Source organism: Neoarius graeffei, chromosome 13 (assembly GCF_027579695.1).
Source record: "Neoarius graeffei isolate fNeoGra1 chromosome 13, fNeoGra1.pri, whole genome shotgun sequence".
Classification (NCBI taxonomy): domain Eukaryota; kingdom Metazoa; phylum Chordata; class Actinopteri; order Siluriformes; family Ariidae; genus Neoarius; species Neoarius graeffei.
Window position 1 is genome coordinate 63163550 of NC_083581.1, and position 26830 is coordinate 63190379.

The 26830-nt window shown below is 41.1% G+C and overlaps 1 protein-coding gene across 1 annotated transcript in view; it reads right to left on the minus strand.

Annotated features, from left to right (window-relative positions):
- The window catches only part of LOC132895942 (PPARGC1 and ESRR induced regulator, muscle 1), a 75462-nt gene extending 50647 nt beyond the window's left edge, over positions 1-24815 (minus strand). The window contains exon 1 of the mRNA XM_060936680.1: positions 24722-24815. Within this exon, the coding sequence (XP_060792663.1) occupies positions 24722-24815 (94 nt within the window). The remainder of the gene's footprint in view (positions 1-24721) is intronic.
- Between the last annotated feature and the right edge of the window lie 2015 nt (positions 24816-26830).

A 26830-nucleotide genomic window follows, 5' to 3' on the forward strand; every position in this document is an offset into this window, starting at 1 on the left:
AACACACTGTGCACAGCCTCGGCGAGGAATCCCCTCCCTGATTCGCCTGAGAGTTTCGATTGTACGGGACCTAGAGCGCTCGGGTAGACTGCCCAATTCCAAGCACCTGTATGACCAAACCCTAGGACCAACACAGACCCCGTGAAGAGCACCATTCAGAGGAAATCAGGTTCACTGGCAATAACTACTAGTTTCTTTCAGTTTTAATCAAACACGATTACAATGTTGCTGCAAAATATTGTTGGCCACCTCAGACAAAGTATCACAAAAAATCCTGTAAAATCCTGAGCAAAGGAAAAACTGTGATGTGATGTGATCACAATTATACAATACACTATAATAACTATCAGTTGCAGCCACAGTTATAATCATCTGGCAGCTTTCAGAAGTTCAACGTCCGTATGCTGTATTTTTGTCTGTATGCCAAACATGTGAGGACTGGATAGCAATGAGTCACGGTTCGAGTAAAACACTTTACTTCCCACTTTGCTCGTTTCAGTTTTAATCAAACTACAGAGAGAATAGCATGCTGGGAAATACTTCACCCCTGCAGCCAGCTGGGTTAACATCAACGATGGGAACTTTGGAACTTCGCTCCAGGCTCCTTTACGTCTCCCTAAACTCCTACTGTGGTTAATATCAGAACAGAGACTGAGCAGGCCTTCAATGAGAGGTCAGTGTCTCTGCTACACACTGCCGGACTGCATTAAATTGTTTAATGCTTACTGTTAGGGTCGTGTTGCTGAGGTGAAGCTCTCAGAGGGGATGTATGTTTGGTACTTTGTGAACTTTGATTAAAACACCCCCCTCATGGGTGTAAGTGCTGATGTCTCTCAGATGGATTGAAAAGCCGGATGCTCTTATTACTCACAATCAACCTCCACAGTTACTCTCACAATAGTCTACAGTGTTCCTAGCCCTGCTTATGAACACAACAGCGTGAGGTGACGTGTGCTTGGGGTTGTGCAGTGTGCTGCCTATTAGCATTAGTTTGTGGCTCAGGATAAAACCAGAGTTTATTGGTTGTGCTCAGTGGATGTCGGAATTCTAACCACTGTTGGGTATGATCATGCCTGGAATAAATGAATTACTTATAAATGGCACAGAAAGGATCCCTTATATGCATAATATCAGATGGGGCACTTTGCATTATGGCTGTCACATTTTCCTTTGGCTGTCCCAAGGCTGGATAGCATTTTTTCATTCATTTGGGTTCCAAATGAATCAATCTGATTCCATAAAATGGGAATGAGACATAGATTTGTTTGTGCAAAGCTCTTAAAGGAGTTGTTAATGCATTTTACTGAAAGGTAAGCTATAAATGAAGTAAGGAGGTGTCCATATCTTCACTCTATAAAAGAAACTACCTGGGCTGTTTCACAATCAGGGGATACTCTCTTGAGATTCAGTTCATGGACAAATGTCATGACATTTTCCTTTAGAATTTGCTGGTATAATTCAGAATTCATTTTTCCATCAATGATGGCAAGCCGTCCTGGCCCAGATGTAGCAAAACAGGCCCAAACCATGATACTACCACCACCATGTTTCACAGATGGGATAAGGTTCTTATGCAGGAATGCAGTGTTTTATTTTCTCCAAACATAACGCTTCTCATTTAAACCCAAAAGTTCTATTTTGGTTTCATCCGTCCACAAAACATTTTTCCAATAGCCTTCTGGCTTGTCCACATGATCTTTAGCAAACTGCAGATGAGCAGCAATGTTCTTTTTGGAGAGCAGTGACTTTCTCCTTGCAACCCTGACATGCACACCATTGTTGTTCAGTGTTCTCCTGATGGTGGACTTAAGAACAGTAACATTAGCCAATGTGAGAGAGGCCTTCAGTTGCTTAGAAGTTACCCTGGAGTCCTTTGTGACTTCGCCGACTATTACATGCCTTGCTCTTGGAGTGATCTTTGTTTGTTGACCACTCCTAGGGAGGGTAACAGTGGTCTTGAATTTCCTCCATTTGTACACAATCTGTCTGACTGTGGATTGGTGGAGTCCAAACTCTTTAGAGATGGTTTTGTAACCTTTTCCAACCTGATGAGCATCAACAACGCTTTTTCTGAGGTCCTCAGAAATCCCCTTTGTTCGTGCCATGATACACTTCCACAAACATGTGTTGTGAAGATCAGACTTTGATAGATCCCTGTTCTTTAAATAAAACAGGGTGCCCACTCACACCTGATTGTCATCCCATTGATTGAAAACACCTGACTCTAATTTCACCTTCAAATTAACTGCTAATCCTAGAGGTTCACATACTTTTGCCACTCAAAGGTCTGTAATATTGGATCATTTTCCTCAATAAATAAATGACCAAGTATAATACTTTTGTTTTATTTGTTTAACTGGGTTCTCTTTATCTACTTTTAGGACTTGTGTGAAAATCTGGTGATGTTTTAGGTCATATTTATGCAGAAATATAGAAAATTCTAAAGGGTTCACAAACTTTCAAGCACCACTGTAGTTGCAGGAGTTGGTGTTATTCAAAAAGAAAACCATGATTGTGTAACAGCCCAACTAAACATGTTAGAATACAGACACAATTATCATATTTAGGACATATAATATTTAAAAGGTAGGCATATATTATTAATCATATAATATAATAAAGTTGTCCTGCCACACTTATTGGATGTATATACGGATATACTGTATATCATCCTCATAGGAGATAATAACTGGAATAACACAGTCACAGTGGCTCACTGTAAATAAATAAATTGCCTGGAGATAATTTTATACTTATACCACAGTGCTGTTGAAGTCTATATTCAGAAGGTGTTATTCAATAATTTCTATAACAGCATGGCTCCAATAGTTACAGGTGCAACATAAATACACTTCTACAGTAACAGCTCATTCACAAGGATTTTTTTTTTTAATTACGAGATGCTCCTCCTAATCTAAGGCTAATAATAAGGTGATTAAAAAGTGCTGTTATTTAACCACAAAAATGTCTAATTCATAGGGTGAAGCTTTTTGCTAGAAGACATTTACTGTATGTAACATTTATGGATTGAGTCTCGTTTGTCAGCATATTGTAACAGTCAGTACATTTTCCGTAATGGGAAAGTCTGTTCATAGCTGCGAAAATGTAAGTGATAACAGGAATTAACTTGTTTCTCAGACATCTTTACTTTCATTACTGATATTTTGAAAATAATAAAAACAAATATAAGCTACTGTTTAACTGTTTTATACAGTTGTACACAATTTTTACACAATCAGTTTTCTATTAAAGCTAGACTGCCTTTCAGATTTTTCAAGTTCAGGTCATAAAAAGAATTTTCCCCGACACCCAATTATTTTTGTTTAGTGGACCAAAAGCTACTGAATTCAAATCACAGACTTCCAATTTTATTAGTTTTTTTTTTTAAATAGAACAATTAATGAATTTAGGGCCACGTGGTCCTAAATTCTCCACTATTTTTTCCTGCTTCACCATGACCCAATTCAAGATACTACGTCATGCATGATGTGGTGGGCTTTCCCTGTTCACGCAAGGCATTGTGGGATACAAATTTGAAACAGGAGAGAAAAATGGAGGACGTGAGTGTGCAAATGAAACGTGAAAGACTGACTACAGTAACGGAAAGCGAGTAGAAAAGACGCTATGTTGCGAAAGACAGGAAATGCAGGACCAAACCAATAAATATCAGTAGTCAGCGAGCACCTCGGTGTGACCAGCTGTTCGTTTAGCAACAGATTGATGTAACTGTCAGTGCACAGTCAAGGTAAACATGCGCATACGGATTTCCTCTGTCTGCTTGACTGTGCGAAGCGATTGATTTCATGCATATTATTTGCTCGGGAATCGTCTCAAATTAAATAACTTCCCAGCCACAGAATGGCCTGTTTTTTGTGAGATATTACAAAAATAAACATATATCACAATGACCAAATTTCAGTGGGAACTAAATTTCACCGATTTTATGAAATCAAAAGGCCGTCTTTCTTTAATCAAAATTATGACCAAGAAAAAAATATTGTTATAAGGCATATAATTTTGACATTAGGGGTATCTAACAACTAAAATCCCGTATTCATTTTATCTAATAATTACCTCTGCCAACTTTGTTGGAGGAGGTTATGTTTTTGCCTCCATTTGTTTGTTTGTTTGTTTGTTTGTTTGTTTTCCCAATGTAAATCAAAAAGTAGTGAACAGATTTTGATGAAATTTTAAGGAAAGGTGAGTTGTTGGCCAAGCAGCAATTAATTAGATTTTGATGCAAATCTGGATATGTATGATCCAGGATTTTTTTTTGTCTTTTCCCAACTTAACTCAAAAAGTAGTTAACAGATTTTGATGAAATTTGGTGTACAGCTTTAGTATTATCCTAGATTCAAGTGATTTGATTTTCATGTTGATAATATGTGATTTGGCGGAGGTATGCAGCGGTCTCAAAAGTAGCCGGTCACCGGCGGCAAATCACCGGCTATGGCTTGTTGTGCCGCCGGCTATTGTCAGTCGAGTCACAAAATTTAATATTAAATATTTCTGACAGCAAAAAAAGTTGTGAACGTAAATTACATCCACTATATCATGTATGTCCATTGCCGCGTCAACTGTGTTTACATCCTCGACACGAGTGCAGCCATTACTGCCGCCTGTGTTGCCAGATTGAGCGGTTTCCCACCCAATTTGGGTGGTTTTAAGTGCATTTCGGCGGGTTTTGAACATATTTTGGGCTGTAAAATGTCAGCAGTATCTGGCAACATATTTTTTTACTTAATACAAGAAATTAATGGATGCCAACGTTTTTGCCAAAATGGTATTTTATTTTCCATTGTTTAGGCAGCTTCAGCATCATACTGTGAGATTCTGTTCAAATTGTTTTTTTTCTTCTATGAAGCCTGAGACATTTATTTTATTAGTTTATAATTATTGTTTAATTTAGTCTTCAGGAGAGACTGCCTGCACACAGTACTAGTATTAATAGTTTTTTTTTCTTACATGAAAGCTGAGGCATTTATATTATATTTTAAGGTAACTTCATGTTGTGCTGTGAGGTTCTCTGCACTTTAACTTTTGAACCAACAGGTGCATTTGGATAAGTAAAGCCTATTTTTCTGCATTTTGTAGTCCTGGTAATCTTTTATATTGGTAAAGTTGTTTATAGGACCATTTCTCAGTGTCTGTTTTTTTTAATCAATAGTTTTTCAGTAATAACTTAATATTTAACATATATCACTCAAGGCGGCATGGTGGTGTAGTGGTTAGCGCTGTCGCCTCACAGCAAGAAGGTCCTGGGTTCGAGCCCCGGGGCCGGCGAGGGCCTTTCTGTGTGGAGTTTGCATGTTCTCCCCGTGTCCACGTGGGTTTCCTCCGGGTGCTCCGGTTTCCCCCACAGTCCAAAGACATGCAGGTTAGGTTAACTGGTGACTCTAAATTGACCGTGAGTGTGAATGGTTGTCTGTGTCTATGTGTCAGCCCTGTGATGACCTGGCGACTTGTCCAGGGTGTACCCCGCCTTTTGCCCGTAGTCAGCTGGGATAGGCTCCAGCTTGCCTGCGACCCTGTAGAAGGATAAAGCGGCTAGAGATAATGAGATGAGATGAGAGATATATCACTCAATTTTAAACAACCCCCACGCCTCCCCCATGGCTTGCCCCCATAGTCTCCAAAATTTCTGTGGGAAACACTGGCATGCGTAACAACGCTAATCAAGCTTAAGCTAGACGACCCGCCTCAAATACCCATCCCGGGTAAATGTTATCCCAATTTTAGATGGCCTGTTCCAAACCATCCCGCCCCATGAAAAATTCGTACTTGCATATCTATCTATCTATCTATCTATCTATCTATCTATCTATCTATCTATCTATCTATCTATATCCCTGCACGCTTTGCGTGCATTATGTCTGCCGCTGGCAGACATTTTACCATTTGCACCCTGCTGTAAATTATTTGTACCCTGCTATTCTCCCAAACTTTGAAGCCCCTGGGTATGCACTCTACTGACTGTCCTTCTAGTTAAAATCATGTATTCACTCTACTCCTACACTACCGTTCAAAAGTTTGGGGTCACTTTGAAATGTCCTTATTTTTGAAAGAAAAGCACTGTTCTTTTCAATGAAGATCACTTTAAACTAATCAGAAATACACTCTATACATTGCTAATGTGGTAAATGACTATTCTAGCTAAATTCTACTAAATGTCTGGTTTTTGGTGCAATATCTCCATAGGTGTATAGAGGCCCATTTCCAGCAACTATCACTCCAGTGTTCTAATGGTACAGTGTGTTTGCTCATTGCCTCAGAAGGCTAATGGATGATTAGAAAACCCTTGTACAATCATGTTAGCACAGCTGAAAACAGTTTAGCTCTTTAGAGAAGCTATAAAACTGACCTTCCTTTAAGCAGGTTGAGTTTCTGGAGCGTCACATTTGTGGGGTTGATTAAATGCTCAAAATGGCCAGAAAAATGTCTCGACTATATTTTCTATTCATTTTACAACTTATGGTGGTAAATAAAAGTGTGACTTTTCATGGAAAACACAAAATTGTCTGGGTGACCCCAAACTTTTGAACGGTAGTGTATAGCTGGAGGAAATTTAGAATTTGTCACTGAAGCACTGTGTTTAAGCTGTCTTAAGTACAAAATAATCAGAAAAGACACTTGATGTTACACAGTGGATCCTCCCTACTGAGTTGCTCCTCTCACTTTACACCTACTGTTTGTGATTCGCTCTGAGAGCACCTCCCTCTTAGCTGCGGAGCAGGCAGAGGTGTGAGAGCCATCATGTGCAGTCACAGGTGCGGAGCCCCCTCAGGCAACCCTACACAAACACATAGCATTCTCCCGTTCGGCCCCCTGTTAACATGGACCTGCTGGCCATGCATGTTAATGTGACTTAACTAACGGCCTTGAGGTCTTAGCTTGCACTCTTCACATGACCCTGGTGTCACCTTGCTTCCACCCTCCCTGACACTAATTCACATCTGTATACCTTTATCTCAGGCCCTGCTAAAAGAATAGGTCATTTTGTCCATTTTATTAAAGAGGGATGTGATTCTTTTGTTTTCTTCCCTGTCAGTGTTTCCACAACATGAAAGCCAGCAGCTTGTTAATGTGCCTATATGTGTGTGTGTGTGTGTGTGTGTGTATGTGTGGTTGCGTGGGTAAAGGCAGGGGGATGTAGTCAGATGCTGCCAAGCATACTGCACTTCCCTGCTGCTCTCTTCCTCCAGTCTGAAGTTATTTCAAAGCTTATTGACGGCTTACCCAGCTGTGCCACCAGGACTCTGCTAAATACCGACCCTGATCCACAGGTTACAAGTCCAAATCCTGGTCATTAGAACCTTAATTGATTGTAATGTGGCCTTTGAGCAGAACGAGCCGCTCTACACATGCGAGTGCTCCTGCGGTCCCTTTGCTGTTGTCTGTATTGCACACCAGCAGGGTCTGAGGTTTGGCCACAATCGACCCTCTCAGACAGGATCATTAAAGCAGGGAATGGCGTCAAGCCTTTCATACAGCCTGCTTCTGTGGACCAGCTTGAGCTTAGGACAGTGGCCACTCTGCCGGCCCGGCAGGAGAGCCCCATCCTGGGCTGGGTATTGTTGGCCTCTCCCCTTGACTTGCTGCCTGCTGGTCTGGATGCAATGGTTTGGTTTGTATGCCAAGACCTTGGACTAAAGCCTGCCTCACAGGGGTGCTGGGTCAATATTGGTTTTGAGAGCATGTGGAAAAATGTCAAAATGTTAAGTTGCATTCAGTTACCCCAATGCTGTTTGTTTCTGTAGTGAAAGGCCTAGTGGGCCATTAGTGTAAACAGTACTTTGTCTTACAGCTCTGTCTCCAGTGGGAGGTGGCAGAACAAAACAGAGATTAAAGTCTGAACTAAAAATGGTAAAACTGCAGGATTTGCTGAGACCTAAAATGACAAAAAGGTAAGATAAAGGAAACATACTGAATTCATCTGTTCCATCAATGGCTGAGATGACTCCTATCTTTAGAACAAGCCTCTCATTAAAGGAAACGGGTTCTGCAGTGGATGGAACAACACATACAGTACCAGTCAAAAGTTTGGACACAGCTTCTCATTCATAGGTTTTTCTGTATTTTGACTATTTTCTACATTGTAGAACAATACTGAAGACATCAAAACTATGAAATAACGTATGGAGCATATTTGGAATTATGTGGCACACAAAAAGGTGTTAAAAATAAATAAAATACGTTCCATATTTTAGATTCTTCAAAGTAGCCAACCCTTGATGATGCTTTGCACACTATTAGCATTATCTTAACCAGCTTCATGAGGTCATCACCTGGAATGCGTTTCAATTAACAGCTGTGCCTCGTCAAAAGTTAATTAGTGCAATTTCTTTCCTTCTTAATGCATTTGAGATCAAACAGTAAATAGTAAATAATAAAACTACAGTAAATAACCCTACTCCACAACTGTAGTAATCCATATTATTTCAAGAACTGCTCAACTAAGTAAAGAGAAACGACATCCATCATTACTTTAAGACATGAAGTGTCTTTTAATGAATAAAAATAAAGAAAATCCATTGAATTAGAAGGTCTATCCAAACTTTGGACTGGTTCTGTACATTTGTGATGCTGTTGCAATTATAGATTAAGATGAGCTTAGATTAAGTTAACATCTGCACAACAGAGCAACAGCAGCTTTTCATATTAGATGTTAAATTACTTCCCTTGTAAACTTTGGTCTTCAAGTGCAGGTAACTTGCGAAATAACATTAAAATGGAAACCTTGGATTTTCAAAACAATACATGCAGCAAATAACCAACAGACCTTTTTATTACCATGAAAATGAGTCAATCATTCAACTTTCTAGTGGAAATGGAGGCCATTGTGAGAAAGCATCTGTTTTACTGCTGTACACCCCCACCAATGCTGAAGCCTGTCCTTTCTCCTGGCAGGCCTGAGGAAATACTCGACTCTCCCCTCAATGACTTCAATTAACATCCAGCAGTAAAACTGCTCTCCAACCTCTTTCCCTCTCGCTCGACCTGTTTTCACCAACTTCTACTTTTATCTGTCTGCTTTGCTGCCATTTATTGCTGAAGTAACTTTTGTGTTACAGCTAGAAGACATTTCCTCTAAAGAAAGAGAAGGAGGTGCATTTTGATGAGCCAGGGAGAGAAATTTATACTGGAGGGCAGGAAGCCCCGAAGGAGGAAGTCTGGGATATTTATTCAGATAATCCTTTTGGTTTCTGGAACTATAACTGGTACAATTAAAAAAAAAAAACCCAGTGTTTCAATTATATAATCAGTCTGTCATGTTTATCATTAACTAAGCCACTCAAAGCATTTATATTTCTATAAAACAGTGGATTTCTGTTTGACACCAATCAGTCCTAGCATGATATTATGTTACACTAAGGTATTAATTATGATGCTACACCAATAATCTTCAGAATGACACCTTGTTATAAGCTAAATTATTATACATTCAGGACACTTTTTCGATGGAATAAAAACGTGTATTCTATTCCCTTCTAGCAGATTTCATTCATTTGGTTTGATAGCATGCAATATTGTTAGCATATCACTTATCCTATGTGCATTATGTCACTCTACCCAATGGAGAATGAGCGCTAAATATGGTTTAAGATATTGCATGGTTGTCAAGACAACATGACGTCATATGTCGGAGATGTAAAACTTCCGTGCTAACGAGTGACTGTGACAATTTGTAAACAAATATGGCTGCCAGGTTTGCTTCGTTAAATACGGAAGGTTTTGAGAGAATTTTGAAAGAGAAAGACGCACTGAACAGCCGAAAGGAATGTGTATAATAATAATAATAATAATAATAATAATAATAATAATAATAATAATGGCTTTTTTTCATGGTCTATCAGATATATCCCATTCAGCTAGCATGATATTGAACTCGTCTTCGACTCGTTCAATATCAGGCCATTTGAATGGAATATATCTGATATGCCACTCAACGCCAGCCAATATTATTTAATTGTACAAGTTAAATTGTAACATCTTTCAACTGATCTTTTTTTTTTATCAATGAAAGTTGAGTATAACAGCTGGAACAGCATGTATGCATATAAAAATAAGACAGTTTTGCATAGAAGTGTTGTATTTTACTAAATAGAAAATGGGATTGTGTGCTGAAAGTCAATATTAGCTTGATGCAAACAGGCTGTAAATGTATCCATCCTCAAGGTAATCTAACACAGGCCAGGTTTAAGACAAGCACCATGAAAGCACATTCCTTTGCTTCTACAGTCACTTTGCCCCAGACACATATACACCCATGACAGGTTCTGGCATTAAGAATAAACAAAAGGCGGCTTAAAAAAAGATAACATTTACTGACTCAGTTGCATGCTTCATGGTCTGCTAATGGGTTACTTAGCATGCCGCCACACCATGTATAATCATTGTGGCCTCTTCCACACATTGTTGTTATTTATTTCACCTAGCTTAGAGCAAGCTTGCCAAAGATTATGCTTCTCACACTTAGGGCGTGAGCCATGCACCTACAGTGACACCAAGCAGTGAAACGATGCAGTGATGTTTGCTCAGTCCTGCCACTTCACAAGCAAATAACATTTACATGGGCAACAGCTCAGCTGAGGTCATGTCAGCAGAGCATGCTCTGCTCTCACAGTGTGTGTGTGTGGGCTAAAAGGACACACACTGCAGAACTTTGTACACTGTGTATGAGAACTTATGAAGAGTGGCACTTCAGTCAGAGGTAAGGTTCGGAAAAATGTGCTGCCTGGAATAAAAATACAAAAGAATAACACTTGCTAATAATTAATTTAATTAAGGAATAAATCACTACACGGCATGATATTATAGGAAAATAATCAATAATTGGGTGGTGGGATATGTTTCTACCCCAAAGTTAATTATGTTCCTATAACAGTACTTCATAAGGTGTTTTATATTCTTTTTATAACACAGCAATTTCCCAATGATTACAATTTTTGTATTTATTAACCACAGCACATGACACTTTTTATGCGTTGAATTATCTATAAAACAGTCATTCAATCGGCAGCCTCAATTTTTCATCTCTTGAATTTAATAATAATAATAATAATAATAATAATAAAATGCAGCTTGTCATGCTACTTGACAAGAGTCCTCTGTCCTGGAGACTTTCCCATGGTGGAAAGTTTTCTGACTGTTACAAAGTGCTGACCCTGCAGACTTATGTAAACGTCTCTTTCTGGAAAGTTGAACTATATTCAACAGATTATGTTTTTCTGCATTAAATAGCAACACATTTTATATCATTCATTATGTGGTGAGTCCTTTATACAAGTCCTTGTACATTTGAATATTGAAACATCACCGCACTCATTGAAAGCCCCCTTTGGTGTCACTATACTGATGGTAAATTAGCTATTACTATGGAAATTATAAATTCAAATGAGAGCATTAATACAGATGTGTAATTTGCTGTTATACAGTGGTGTTTGAAAGTTTGTGAATCCTTTAGAATTCCTATATTTCTGCATAAATATGACCTAAAACATCATCAGATTTTCACACAAGTCCTAAAAGTAGATAAAGAGAACCCAGTTAAACAAATAAAACAAAAGTATTATACTTGGTCATTTATTTATTGAGGAAAATGATCCAATATTACATATCTGTGAGTGGCAAAATATGTGAACCTTTGCTTTCAGTATCTGGTGTGACCCCCTTGTGCAGCAATAACTGCAACTAAACGTTTCCGGTAACTGTTGATCAGTCCTGCACACCGGCTTGGAGGAATTTTAGCCCGTTCCGCCGTACAGAACAGCTTCAACTCTGGGATGTTGGTGGGTTTCCTCACATGAACTGCTCGCTTCATGTCCTTCCACAACATTTTGATTGGATTAAGGTCAGGACTTTGACTTGGCCATTCCAAAACATTAACTTTATCCTTCTTTAACCATTCTTTGGTAGAACGACTTGTGTACTTAGTGTCGTTGTCTTGCTGCATGACCCACCTTCTCTTGAGATTCAGTTCATAGACAGATCTCATCTCATCTCATTATCTCTAGCCGCTTTATCCTTCTACAGGGTCGCAGGCAAGCTGGAGCCTATCCCAGCTGACTACGGGCGAAAGGCGGGGTACACCCTGGACAAGTCGCCAGGTCATCACAGGGCTGACACATAGACACAGACAACCATTCACACTCACATTCACACCTACGGTCAATTTAGAGTCACCAGTTAACCTAACCTGCATGTCTTTGGACTGTGGGGGAAACCGGAGCACCCGGAGGAAACCCACGCGGACACGGGGAGAACATGCAAACTCCGCACAGAAAGGCCCTCGCCGGCCCCGGGGCTCGAACCCAGGACCTTCTTGCTGTGAGGCAACAGCGCTAACCACTACACCACCGTGCCGCCCTCATAGACAGATGTCCTGACATTTTCCTTTAGAATTCGCTGGTATAATTCAGAATTCATTGCTCCATCAGGGCAGCACGGTGGTGTAGTGGTTAGCACTGTCGCCTCATGGCATGAAGGTCCTGGGTTTGAGCCCAGTGGCTAGCAAGGACCTTTCTGTGCGGAGTTTGCATGTTCTGTCTGTGTGGGTTTGCTCCGGTTTCCCCTAAAGACACCCTGGTGAAAAATAAATGTGCTAAGTGTACTAAAATTTAGCATATTTTTGTGTACTTGAAGCCACACTAATCATCAATATACTTCAAGTGTGTTTATGATTAGTTAACTTGAGGCATGCTATTTTGGAACAACTAATTTTGTACTAAACATATTTTAATTGTAATTAAATTGTAGAAAAGTGCAACTTGAAGTGTATTTAATGTACTTTTATGTGCTAAAGTGGAACAATTTAAAGTATATTTTGTATACTTTAAGTATATGACTTTATATGTACTAATATATGCTTAATTAGTACTTTGTATTATAAGTACCTTAAAAATTAGTACACTTTAGAAATTACACAACTTTCACTTAAAGTATATTTTAGTATAATATATTTCTATACGGGAGGCATGGTGGTGTAGTGGTTAGCGCTGTCGCCTCACAGCAAGAAGGTTCTGGGTTCGAGCCCCGTGGCCGGCGAGGGCCTTTCTGTGCGGAGTTTGTATGTTCTCCCCGCGTGGGTTTCCTCCGGGTGCTCCGGTTTCCCCCAAAGACATGCAGGTTAGGTTAACTGGTGACTCTAAATTGACCGTGAGTGTGAATGGTTGTCTGTGTCTATGTGTCAGCCCTGTGATGACCTGGCGACTTGTCCAGGGTGTACCCCGCCTTTCACCTGTAGTCAGCTGGGATAGGCTCCTGCGACCCTGTAGGACAGGATAAAGCAGCTAGAGGAGATGAGATGAGGTATTTCTATAAAGTGTAATATAGTATAATTAGTTAAAAGTGAAAGCGTGATGCTAGTATACTTTTTATGTATTTACAAAAAGTACAATTTGTGTCAGTACATTTTCAATATACTATTGAAAATATGAATATACTTTAAATACAATAAAGTACTTTTTTTTTTCACCAGGGCATGCAGGTTAGGTTAATTTGTGGCTCTAAATTGACCATAGATGTGAATGTGAGTGTGAATGGTTGTTCGTCTCTGTTTCAGCCCTGTGATAACCTGGTGACTTGTCCAGGGTGTACCCCGCCTCTTGCCCATAGTCAGCTGGGATAGGCTCCAGCTTGCCTGCGACTCTGTAGAACAGGATAAGCGGCTACAGATAATGGATGGATGGATGGATGGATGGATGGATTGTTCCATCAATGATGGCAAGCTGTCCTGGCCCAGATGCAGCAAAACAGGTCCAAACCATGATACTACCACCACCACGTTTCACAGATGGGATAAGGTTCTTATGCTGGAATGCAGTGTTTTCCTTTCTCCAAACATAACACTTCTCATTTAAACCAAAAAGTTCTATTTTAGTCTCATCCATCCACAAAACATCTTTCCAATAGCGTTCTGGCTTGTCCACGTGATCTTTAGCAAACTGCAGATGAGCAACAATGTTCTTTTTGGAGAGCAGTGGCTTTCTTCTTGCAATCCTGCCATGCACACCATTGTTGTTCAGTGATCTCTTGATGGTGGACTCATGAACATTAACATTAGTCAATGTGAGAGAGGCCTTCAGTTGCCTAGAAGTTACCCTGGGGTCCTTTGTGACCTCGCCGACTATTACATGCCTTGCTCTTGGAGTGATCTTTGTTTGTTGACCACTCCTGGGGAGGGTAACAATGGTCTTGAATTTCCTCCATTTGTACACAATCTGTCTGACTGTGGATTGGTGGAGTCCAAACTCTTTAGAGATGGTTTTGTAACCTTTTCCAGCCTGATGAGCATCAACAACGCTTTTCCTGAGGTCCTCAGAAATCTCCTTTGTTCGTGCCATAATACGCTTCCACAAACATGTGTTGTGAAGATCAGATTTTGATAGATCCCTGTTCTTTAAATAAAACAGGGTGCCCACTCGCACCTGATTGTCATCCCATTGATTGAAAACACCTGACTCTAATTTCACCTTCAAATTAACTGCTAACCCTAGAGGTTCACATACTTTTGCCACTCACGGATATGTAATATTGGATCATTTTCCTCAATAAATAAATGACCACGTATAATATTTTTGTCTCATTTGTTTAACTGGGTTCTCTTTATCTACTTTTAGGACTTGTGTGAAAATCTGATGATGTTTTAGGTCATATTTATGCAGAAATATAGAAAATTCTAAAGGGTTCACAAACTTTCAAGCACCAATTTTTGATGTCTATGATCAAGGTTCTAACTAGACCAAAATATCAGTGCAGTGGCACCAGTCACAATGGCCAGGGGTTTGGGAGCCCATGAAAGCTCACGGGTTCTACATGCTCGGAGATGCATTCTAGTGCATTTCCTGGCACTTGCAGGCCTCCCTGAAAGTCACTCTTTTTTGGTAATATCTCATCTCATCTCATTATCTGTAGCCGCTTTATCCTGTTCTACAGGGTCGCAGGCAAGCTGGAGCCTATCCCAGCTGACTACGGGCGAAAGGCGGGGTACACCCTGGACGAGTCGCCAGGTCATCACAGGGCTGACACATAGACACAGACAACCATTCACACTCACATTCACACCTACGGTCAATTTAGAGTCACCAGTTAACCTAACCTGCATGTCTTTGGACTGTGGGGGAAACCGGGGCACCTGGAGGAAGCCCACGCGGACACGGGGAGAACATGCAAACTCCACACAGAAAGGCCCTCGCCGGCCATGGGGCTCAAACCCGGACCTTCTTGCTGTGAGGCGACAGCGCTAACCACTACACCACCATGCCGCCCTTTTTTGGTAATATTAATGAGATTTTTTTTTTCCAAAAGTTGCTGTGATTGTTTTTGATTGAAGACTTATTATAATTAATATTCAACTATATTGGTGACATATTTATGAAATAAGAATAAAACAACCAGTTGATGTTCACCAAGTGTCAGCTTTATTTTCAGCTTCAGCCATTCAATTACAATACATGACTATCCAGATCTAACTCAGGGACCGGCACATATTACGTGCATGGCGGGTAAGCGCCTCTTAACACAGCTGGCACTCTACCACGAACACAGCATAAGGAAGGAGGTAAACCGGACTAGCATGATTAGTAACAATCTCCACACGGAACTACTCAGGCAGCGATGCACTGGGTGATTACGTGGATGAGGAGTGGAGTATTTTCCGAATGTAGAACATTCGCATGCATGGGTATAATGAGAAAATTAAATAAAAGACCATATTTTCAAGATTGACAAGTCTTTTTATTAGTGTCGCTGCAACTTTCACAGGCATGTCGGCAATTTTATGGGCGTAGCGGTAAGGAAACATTGTGTATTGGCCTGGTAAGCTGAAAAGGCCTAGTTAGAACCCTGTATGATGTCTAAAACTGTACTGCAGACATTTTGGCCTGACTGTGTTCTGCATATTAAGTTGAAGTAAGGAACACATACATTAAAGTCACTGTGTTTAGCAACAGTTTAAATCTCAGTTCACTCTTGAATGTGGCCTGACCGGACCTGACATGTCTCTGTCCTTCTATGTAAGAAGACTTTAACCTGAAGCAATGTGTGGTCACCGTTTCAAAGGCAAGAACACCCAGACACTTGTCAGACTGGATTTTGAGTCATGTCATTCATACAAAGATCAAAGAGTAAAACCGGTCTATGGGAATAAATAACAAACACAGTGTACACGGTCACTGTGAAAATAACTATGGATGGAGTCTGTTTGCACAGGTTAAGAAAAAGAAAATATTTCAGAATGGGCTTGACGCAGGTTCCAGGATCTTCTTTTGAACTAAGCGAACTAGTGAACCGTACTAAAGTAAAGAAAGGCAGCACTCAGGTGAAACAGTCTTCTACTGTTCATCCACTGAATGGTGACAAAAAAGTGCAGTGGAAGGTGGACAGGTCTTCATAAGGGTTGCTCTTTTTTCACACAGAAGGAGTCTAGGAACAAACACACGAGTTAGTCACCAAACCCTGTCCCCACTGACCAGGGTGGAAAGTGAGAGCACCTGTGAATGAAGGGTGTCTGGTCACACAGTCCTCTCCCTCGAGAGCAACTGAGGATCAATTCAGCCAATACGGATCTGTACTCTGCTCTCCAACAAGAAGCCCTCCTCTCTGCTCTCTCGCCTGGCTCTCTCCATCCTGACTCATTTCCATGTTGTTATTATCAACTGCCTGCAATGTAATCTGACCACTTTCATGGCACACACAAAAACAACATGAATCACGAGGCCTGCAGGCCATTGTGAGAGTCTATTTCCCATGAACCATGCACAAAAAGGTGAGAGAGGGGGGTGACAAGAAACTAGGAGCAACTTGTTCTGCTACAGGTGCACAGACAGACTGCAAGCTTCGCACCACTAGCTTTACAGTCTTTAGCATTAATGTATAGGACAGCTTATGTGTGGAATCTCTCATAGGTTTGTGTGGTGGACTGGGAACATTCCCATGATGAAATTTTGACATTTTCTACTACATAGTTATAAAAACGACAGGATTTGCTGAATGGAAATACACTCACCGGCCACTTTAATTAGGAACACTTGTACCTGCGCCTGATCAGTTACACAACTTTTAATCTAAGCCTCTCGGGTCACCGAAATTGGGCAGTGGAAAGTTTTGGGAAAAAAAGACTAATGTTTTTCCAATCTTTAACTGTCCAGTTTCTCCCAACCTACGCCCACTGTAGCCTTGGATTCTTGGTTTTGGCTGTCAGGACTGAACCCCTGTGTGGTCCTTCTGTTGGTGGCATGGTGGTGTAGTGGTTAGCACTGTCACCTCACAGAAAGAAGGTTCTGGGTTTGAGCCCTGTGGCCAATGGGGGCCTTTCTGTGTGGAGTTTGCATATTCTCCTTGTGTCTCTGTGGGTTGCCTCTGGGTGCTCCAGTTTCCCCCATAATTCAAAGACATGTGGTTAGGTTAACATGGGGCAGCTTTAGACTGAAGTGCCCTTGAACAAGGCACCTAACCACCAACTGCTCTCCGGGCGCTGTAGCATAGCTGCCCACTACTCTGGGTATGTGTGTGTGCTCATTGCTCACTTGTGTATGTGTGTGTTCACTGCTTCAGATGGGTTAAATGCGGAGGACAAATTTCACTGTGCTTGAGTGTGCATGTGACAAATAAAAGCTTCTTTTTCTCTTCTTTTCTTTTCCTCTTCTTGAAACCGATCCACTTCAAGATTCAATGTGTTGTACATTGTGAGATGGTTTTCTGCTTAGCATGGTTGTAAAGAGTGGTTATTAGCTCAAACAGCTCACAGGTGATGTCGTTGTCCGTCCAACGTTGTCCACATTTCACAAAAATCACTTCTTCTGTCTCAGTTCTTCACAGATTTTTATTCTTTTTGGCAGGAAGGTAGGTCTGCCAGGGGAGCATATGGCTTCTACCCAAATTTGCATAATTGCAATTAATAATAACTATATGGAGTAATTAATCCCTAACAAGCAGTTTCCACACAAATCACTTCTTCTCCCTCAATTCTTCACCAATTTTGAGTCTTTCTGGCATGAAGATACGGGTACGTAGGGTGCGTATAATTTCTACCCAGATTTGCTTAATTACAATTATTAATGAAGTTATGGACTAATTAAGCCTTAATGAGCAGTTCAACAAAAATCGCTTCTTCTCGGTCAATTCCTCACTATTTTGGATTCTTTCTGGAAAACACACTGTAAAACCCGATAAGGTCACTGAGCTCAAAAATTTTATTGAAACCGATTACGTAAAAATTTTTTAGGTAAGTAACTTAAATTTTTTAAGGTAAGATTTCTTAAAAATTACAATTAAGTGTAACTATAGTGTAATTTTTAAGAAATCTTACCTTAAAAAATTTAAGTAACTTACCTCAAAAATTTTTACGTAATCGGTTTCAATAAAATTTTTGAGCTCAGTGACATTATCGGGTTTTACAGTGCAGGTACAGTAGGTATTCCTTGGGTGTATATTGCATCTATATAGTGTATATAGTGCAAGGTGGACCACTTTAAATTGTTCCTTCTGGACTAGACAGGGTCGAAGTGAGCTACACTGTCACTGACGGTCTCGTTTGAGTTACTGTAGTTTTATGTGTTAACTCTAATCAGTCTAGCTATTCAACTCTGACCTCTCTCATCAACAAGGTATTTCTGCCCACAGAACTGTTGCGAAAATACAGTATATTGCCTAAAATGTCATCTTATGTGCATGTTGTTTGTGGTTTTTGTATACAGTATTTCTACATTTTCACTAATATTTGCCATCCAGCTGCATGACCAATTTTCTTACACCCTACACTGGGTCCCCTCCATCACAGAGTAACCTTTGCTTCTTTCTGCTAGTAGAGACACCATCCATCCATCCATCCATCCATCCATTATCTGTAGCCGCTTATCCTGTCCTACAGAGTCGCAGGCAAGCTGGAGCCTATCCCAGCTGACTATGGGCGAGAGGCGGGGTACACCCTGGACAAGTTGCCAGGTCACTGCAGTAGCAGAGGCACTTCCTTTGGGAATAGAGAAAGTAACTGAAACAATTGAATTATGTAATAATCTATATAATATTATTGAAGAGGTTGTGGGCTGGCGGCACGGTGGTGTAGTGGTTAGCGCTGTCGCCTCACAGCAAGAAGGTCCTGGGTTCGAGCCCCATGGCCGGCAAGGGCCTTTCTGTGCGGAGTTTGCATGTTCTCCCCGTGTCCACGTGTGTTTCCTCCGGGTGCTCCGTTTTCCCCCACAGTCCAAAGACATGCAGGTTAGGTTAACTGGTGACTCTAAATTGACCGTAGGTGTGAATGTGAGTGTGAATGGTTGTCTGTGTCTATGTGTCAGCCCTGTGATGACCTGGTGACTTGTCCAGGGTGTACCCCGCCTTTCGCCTGTAGTCAGCTGGGATAGGCTCCAGCTTGCCTGCGACCCTGTAGAAGGATAAAGCGGCTAGAGATAATGAGATGAGATGAGATGAGGTTGTGGGCTATATGATTAAAAGAACATGATTCACCCATGATTCACATCACATGATTGACATCATTCACACTGCATGTAGAGCAACACAGTTGCCCAACATTTACAATGATTTTCAATATCTTTTCCAGTCAAAAAAAATGAAGTGTCTCTGAAGACACACAATCAAAACCTATACATTAAAAAAATGCGGAGGTAATAAAATGCCAGACATAAACTGTAAACAAAAGTCTCATCTCATTATCTCTAGCCACTTTATCCTTCTACAGGGTCGCAGGCAAGCTGGAGCCTATCCCAGCTGACTACGGGCGAAAGGCGGGGTACACCCTGGACAAGTCGCCAGGTCATCACAGGGCTGACACATAGACACAGACAACCATTCACACTCACACCTATGGTCAATTTAGAGTCACCAGTTAACCTAACCTGCATGTCTTTGGGGGAAACCGGAGCACCCGGAGGAAACCCACGCGGACAACATGCAAACTCCACACAGAAAGGCCCTCGCCGGCCACAGGGATCGAACCCGGACCTTCTTGCTGTGAGGCGACAGCGCTAACCACTACACCACCGTGCCTCCTAAACAAAAGTCAAACAAACAAACAAACAAAAAAATCATAAAAGATGCTGAAAAGCAACTGAAATAGGTTTAATTAAACACAATAACAACCATAACAAAATGCGTATGCAAGAGGAAAAGGCTGAGGAAACAGTTTGGCCTCAATAGAAGCCTCTGTTTTAAGTCTGGACAAAGGCCAGTGCTATTAGGATTCCCGTAATGTGGAATAGTGTCATTTAAAGTGTATAGCATGGCGTATAGGGCACTGAGCTGAGACGTGACAAGCTCAGGGTAGAGTCAGGATAGATCCATTAAAAGGGAGTGATTTTCACACTTTGGTGTTATGCTATATGGTCCTTGTCCTCCATCCCTATTCAAAGATAACAACACATTGAGATGGTAAACACAGCAAGACGATCTTCCTGAATAATGTCTGAGCATGGCTTAAGCTTCCAATCAAGGCTTTCTATACTTGAAAAATTGTACAATGCATCAAAGAATCTGAAAACAAACAAACAAACAAGCAAACAAACAAAAACCCACACATACTGTACATAGTGCATGACTGAAAAACAGCTGTGACAAAAAGAGAGGCTGTTGTCAAAGAGCCAAAATAATTTATGAAGGAGTCATTTTTATTCAAACAGACATATAATCCAGGGACCCCTGACCACAGACACATTTCTAGGGCCAGCTCCATTTAGTGAACGTGATCCTGCTTATGTAAAAGCAACATGGTCTGCGATCTGAGGGGGGCAGTGTTGGTTCTACACTAAGAGACGAGCAGGATTAACAAAGACAGCAATGCAACAAGAAGTTTGTCTTGCTCATAAAATAATCGTGTCTTTTATTATTAATATCTAAGACCTATTGTTTTGAAAATCTGAAGATGGAAATGTTTTACAGATTGCTGTTTTCACGATGAACAATTACATAACCAAGAATCTACACTATTTGGAAGAACTCAAATAGGTGTTATATTAAAAGGTATTAAATACAATAACAAGTAAACTTTCTTTTATATTTGTCAATGAACTTAATTAATCCTAAGTTAAGACATTGTCGCAGTGTTATCAGGCTGAATGGTACATATCTAGTGCGGTGTAGAAATGTGTGGTTTGGCCCCAGGTGCACTTTGGTTGACACAGACAGAGTTAACAATGAAACCACTCAGATGAGAATAAAGGAAGGAGGAAAAGTTCCCACACTTTGGCTCTGTTTTGTTTCTCTCGTCCCATTCTCTCTTTTCTGAATGGTGCCACGATGGGCTGATGTAAAGCTGTATGCCATGAAGGGGGGAAAAAATAAGGAGGAAGCAAACAAGAGAGAAGGGAAAAAAACGAGAAGGGAAGAAAGAGTAAATGAACACACTTGACTTCTGTAACTCACCTGTCAGTGAGAGGTTTTGTTTTGTATTCATTAGGCAAGCAGGTTGCTGGCCCCTCCCTGGGCCTGTGCGAATTTCCCAGGTAAGGCTGTGTAAAGGAGCGTAGCGGAGAGAGAGAGGGGAGGAGAGTTCCCACCACCTTCGCCTGCTGTTCTCACAGCAGCTCATTGGTCAGATCTTGCCTCATCACTGTAACATGACTCTTCCTGGCAGTGTAGGCAGGTGTCTGGAGCCTGAAGACACGATGAACAACATGCGCGGGTGTGGGTGTATGCATGTGTACGCACGTGTGTACGTGCGTGCGTGTATTAATAGAGGGACATAAAAAGTTTTGGCTCTTTATTATTATTTTTTTAATAAACACACTAGTCTGTACATTGAGGTGAGCCTCTTACAGATGAGTACAGAAGTAATTTTGTATCTGTGCCAACTGGCATGATGATGAATCTCCGCAAAAGATTTACTCACTCCTTCTGCTTTCTTTAACAGACAATTTTAACTAAAAAAATAAACACACCCATCTGCAAGGACACATTGTAGTATCTTTTTTTTTTTTCATTAGTTTGCCAGAGGTGAAATCTGGTTTCATTGAGCTGTTAGAAGTGTGACTGTTCTCTCACTTGATGAAGCATTGAGCTCTGACGTTGCCGTCATCCTGCCTGAGGCTATCAGATACTGCATGACTGGCTTCCTGCTCTGGGTTTCGACTAGATTCCTATGTTTGGCACACACACAAAGCAGCACCTGGGGATTACAACCATTCATGTTGCTCAATTATTATGGGAAGCATTGAGCAAATATTTAACCCTTTAGCTTAAACCTTGATACTTGATATTTGCCTGTATATTTAATATAAAGAGTTGCTGTTCTGCTTCAACTGTAATATAATATATATTTAGGTGGGCGGCACGGTGGTGTAGTGGTTAGCGCTGTCGCCTCACAGCAAGAATGTCCGGGTTCGAGCCCCGTAGCCGGCGAGGGCCTTTCTGTGCGGAGTTTGCATGTTGTCCGCGTGGGTTTCCTCCGGGTGCTCCGGTTTCCCCCACAGTCCAAAGACATGCAGGTTAGGTTAACTGGTGACTCTAAATTGACTGTAGGTGTGAACGTGAGTGTGAATGGTTGTCTGTGTCTATGTGTCAACCCTGTGATGACCTGGCAACTTGTCCAGGGTGTACCCCGCCTTTCGCCCGTAATCAGCTGGGATAGGCTCCAGCTTGCCTGCGACCCTGTAGAAGGATGAAACGGCTAGAGATAATGAGATGAAATATATTTAGGTGCTATGTTAACAATTCATATAGACAATTGAAACTTTATGACAAATTTTAAAATGTTAGAGCCCATGTTCATGTCACTGAACGGACTTTTGAATATAATTTTTTTTTTAAATTGCCACAACTGAACAAAGCATTATGGTTCAACAATTATTTGAGTTGCTCAGTCTTGAATTAACATTGACAACATACACAGACACAAAGTCTCCCTTTCACATAAAGTCCCTTTTTCACACACACAGACTCATTAAAACAGGGAGGGGTTGCAAGCACTTGTTGCAGTATATCGTCTGTTGGTGTCTAAAGAGCTCTAGCAGCATTCAGTGTCACCTACGGTGTCCCTGCCACACCCATGTGACGATATGCCCCACACACAGCACAATGCACAGGGCTATTAACGTAATGATGGGGAGCAGACGCAGAGCGCATTCAGCCTCCGGATAATAACTCCATAACATGAGCTCAGTTGGGACATGGGCATTGTTGTTTGAGTGGATTAGAAATGGTTAGATGTATTATCACTGAGCAGTAAGCACTTCAGTTTGTCCTTGATCACAAGAGCATGCTGGGTGTAGGTCCACTAAAGAGATATATTTTTAAACTAGTGTCAGCACCTGTATTGAATTATTGCATATTCATGTCTGTAGTAGAAGAGTGTTTTGGTTAAATACATGAAAATACTGTACCGTCATTTCTGTCTGTATAAGAATATTCTACTAGACTAGAATGTAGGCATGTTTTTCAATCTTGGTGGGGACCAAATGTCTCAACGAGGATATGAATATCTGACAGTTTTGACCACGTGGTGACATATGCCATCCATCCATCCATCCATCCATCCATCCATCATCTACTGCTTATCTGGATCCGGGTCGTGGGGGTAGCAGCCTAAGCAGAGCAGCCCAGACTTCCCTCTCCCCGGCCACCTCCACCAGCTCTTCTGGGGAAATACCGAGGCGTTCCCAGGCCAGCCGAGAGATGTAATCTCTCCAGCATGTCCTGGGTCTGCCCCGGGGTCTCCTCCCGGTGGGGCATGCTCAGAAAACCTCCCTAGGGAGGCGTCCAGGGGGCATCCTAACAAGGTGCCCGAACAACCGCAACTGACTCCTTTCGATGTGGAGGAGCAGCGGTTCTACTCTGAGTCTCTCCCGAATGACCAAGCTTTTCACCCTGTCTCTAAGGGAGAGCCCAGCCACCCTGCAGAGAAAACTCATTTCTACTGCTTGTATCCGCGATCTCATTCTTTCGGTCACTACCCATAGCTTGTGATCATAGGTGAGAGTGGGAACATAGATGGACCAGTAAATTGAGACATATGCCTGTTTGTCTATTTATTTCACAAAAACTGCATAGCCTTAAATAGCTGCATTAATAACTAGAAGGACACTCGGTAGAGTGCATACCTCCACCAAGCCATAGATTTGGATTTGCATCAAAATCTAATCAATTGTTCCTTGGTCCATGGCCCACCTTTCCTCAAATTTCATTAAAATCTGTTCATACTTTTTGAGTTACGTTGGGAACAGACAAAAAAAAAAAAATCCTGGATCTGCATACATATCTGGATTTACATCAAAATCTAATCAACTGTTCCTTGGTCTGTGGCCCACATTTCCTCAAATTTCATTAAAATCTGTTCACTACTTTTTGAGTTACTTTAGGAACAAACAAACAAACAAACAAACAAACAAACAAACAAACGGAGGTGAAAACATAACCTCCTCCAACAAAGTTGGTGGAGGTAAAAGGATATTAAAGTTAAATTTGGAGAACATGTTTATTATGGTTTCACAGATGTACACACCAATTTTTTTCACTGTACCTTTTTAGGAACATGTTATTAACATATTTACAAAATGTAATTTTTTTAAAGGATGTTTCCCCTTGTATCCTCCATGTATTTCCCCCCTCAGTCTACAGTTCAAAAGTTCCAAAATTCTAAAGTTCCTTGAAAATGTTGTCTAAAGTTCATGTATAACAAAAAATTGAACCCCCCCAACTTCAACCCCTCTGCCAAGACCGATCCATGACAGGCTGCTACTTCTGCAGCCTCACCCGTGTCCTCACCCACATCCATTACCTCGACTCTGTCCTTCTAGTCCTTTATCTACCTCCACCTGTATCTCTTCATCCTCTGACCCATCTGGAGGCAGGACATCTGGTTTAGAGCACATTATATCCTTGTAGGACTCAGGCACAAAGGCTCAGATGTGTTTGTAGAGATAGTGTTGCCTCGGTAGTGAAAGTCCAGGTGAAGGAAGTGTGACTGGATGACCTCCTGGATCATTTCTTTGGGTACAAAAAGGTGTTGTATCAGGCCCAGTCTGGCATGTGCAGCTGGAAAAAAAGTGGAGTTCATTGAGCTGTAAGAAACCAATACAACAAAAGGTAATAGGCCTATTTCTTTAAATTTTTTCTAATATGTCATATGCAGCCACTGTAGGCATTTGGCATGACAACCGATACTTGTCAATTTAAAATAAAAGGGCATGAAAAAGAAAGGCCTATCTGTGTCTGTACACATTAATTACATGTCAGGTCTTTGTCAAAGTCTTGGAATCGAATGTGACTGAAACTTCTCATTCTGGTTTATGGTTGCTTACTTTTTTTTTGTGTGCCTTCAGTGCTATGCATTGTCCACACAGTGCATATAAACATAATGATGTAATGTTTGGCTTCTGTAAGACTTTGAAATGTATACTCGTACTCATGAAATGAATGCCAATTCCCAGCATGTTCATGATGCCTCTCATAATAACAACTTCCATAACACACTGCAGAAAGATCATAGGAACTACCCACAAGATATAAAAACGTGACTCACCTTTGAAGCTTTTTCTCACTTGATTTCTTCAATATCACTGGCATCGGTAGCTTCGCATTTTCCATGACAAACTCGAAATCGGTCTTTTTTTGGTCAAAGTCATCCTCATATTCATCTTCATTATTATTGATATCAGTTATAATATCCTTTTCCCAGGGTTATGTGAAGAAATCTGCAATGAAATTGCTCAACAGTTAACTAACTATTGCGATTTAAGTTTAAGAGCTTTGTGAGTTCTCCTGCTATCATTCATACAGGAACTATGCTATGCATTATCTATAAGAAGGCTTCTGATTGGCTGCACTGCTTTTCGCATTTGCAGTTTGCAACGCACAGCCAATCAGAAGCCGTCTTAGGCTATAGCCACACTACAGCTTGCGATGCTTTGCGATGGGTTATCGATGAAAATGAGGCGTTTTACTGGCAATGCTTTCTTGAGCTTCGGGAAGTATTCCCAAACCCATCTGTGAGTATTTGCCACTTAGTTTGCCGACAAAAGCATCACCACCAAATTTCAATGCATGCGTTGAAATTTTTCTGCAACGTTTTTGGCCACTCATGAGGCGGAGACACACCAAAAAACAACTCATGAAGTTCAGAGAACAATCGCCGTGCATTGCACGATTGGTGGCGATGCTACCAATTTTTCATCACCAAGTATTCGCAAATACATCGCAAGCTGTACTGTGACCAGGGCCTTACAAATCACATATCGCAACAAGGAGATTTTGTTTGCACAAAGATGAGTTTGTTTATTGGCTACTCATTGAAGTTATGTTAAAATGAATATTGAAAGTGAGGGGGGAAATCTCCACAGTATTTTGATATTAGACATTTAAGAAGAAACCTTTATTTATAACATGCACACTTCAAGCACAGTGAGATTCATCCTCTGCATTTAACCCATCTGAAGCAGTGAACACACACACACACACACACACTCAGAGCAGTGGGCAGCCATACTACAGCACCCGGGGAGCAGTCATGGGTTAAATACCTTGCTCAAGGCCACTTCAGCCCATGGTCGCCCCATGTTAACCTAACCTGCATGCCTTTGGACTGTGGGGGAAACCGGAGCACCCAGAGGAAACCCACACTGACACAGGGAGAACATGCAAACTCCGCACAGAAAGGCCCCCGCCGGCCACTGGGCTCAAACCCAGAACCTTCTTGCTGTGAGGCGACAGTGCTAATCACTACACCACTGTGCTGAAGGGTTATCTTCAGAAATATGCAAACACTGGTACAAAGTCTGTAGGACATTTTTTGCTCTTTTTTTTTTATAAATTTCTACCAGTTTTTGAATACGTCATCTCCATAAAATCATGTTTTAAAGGTCAAAAGGTATGAATTTCTGCAAAATTC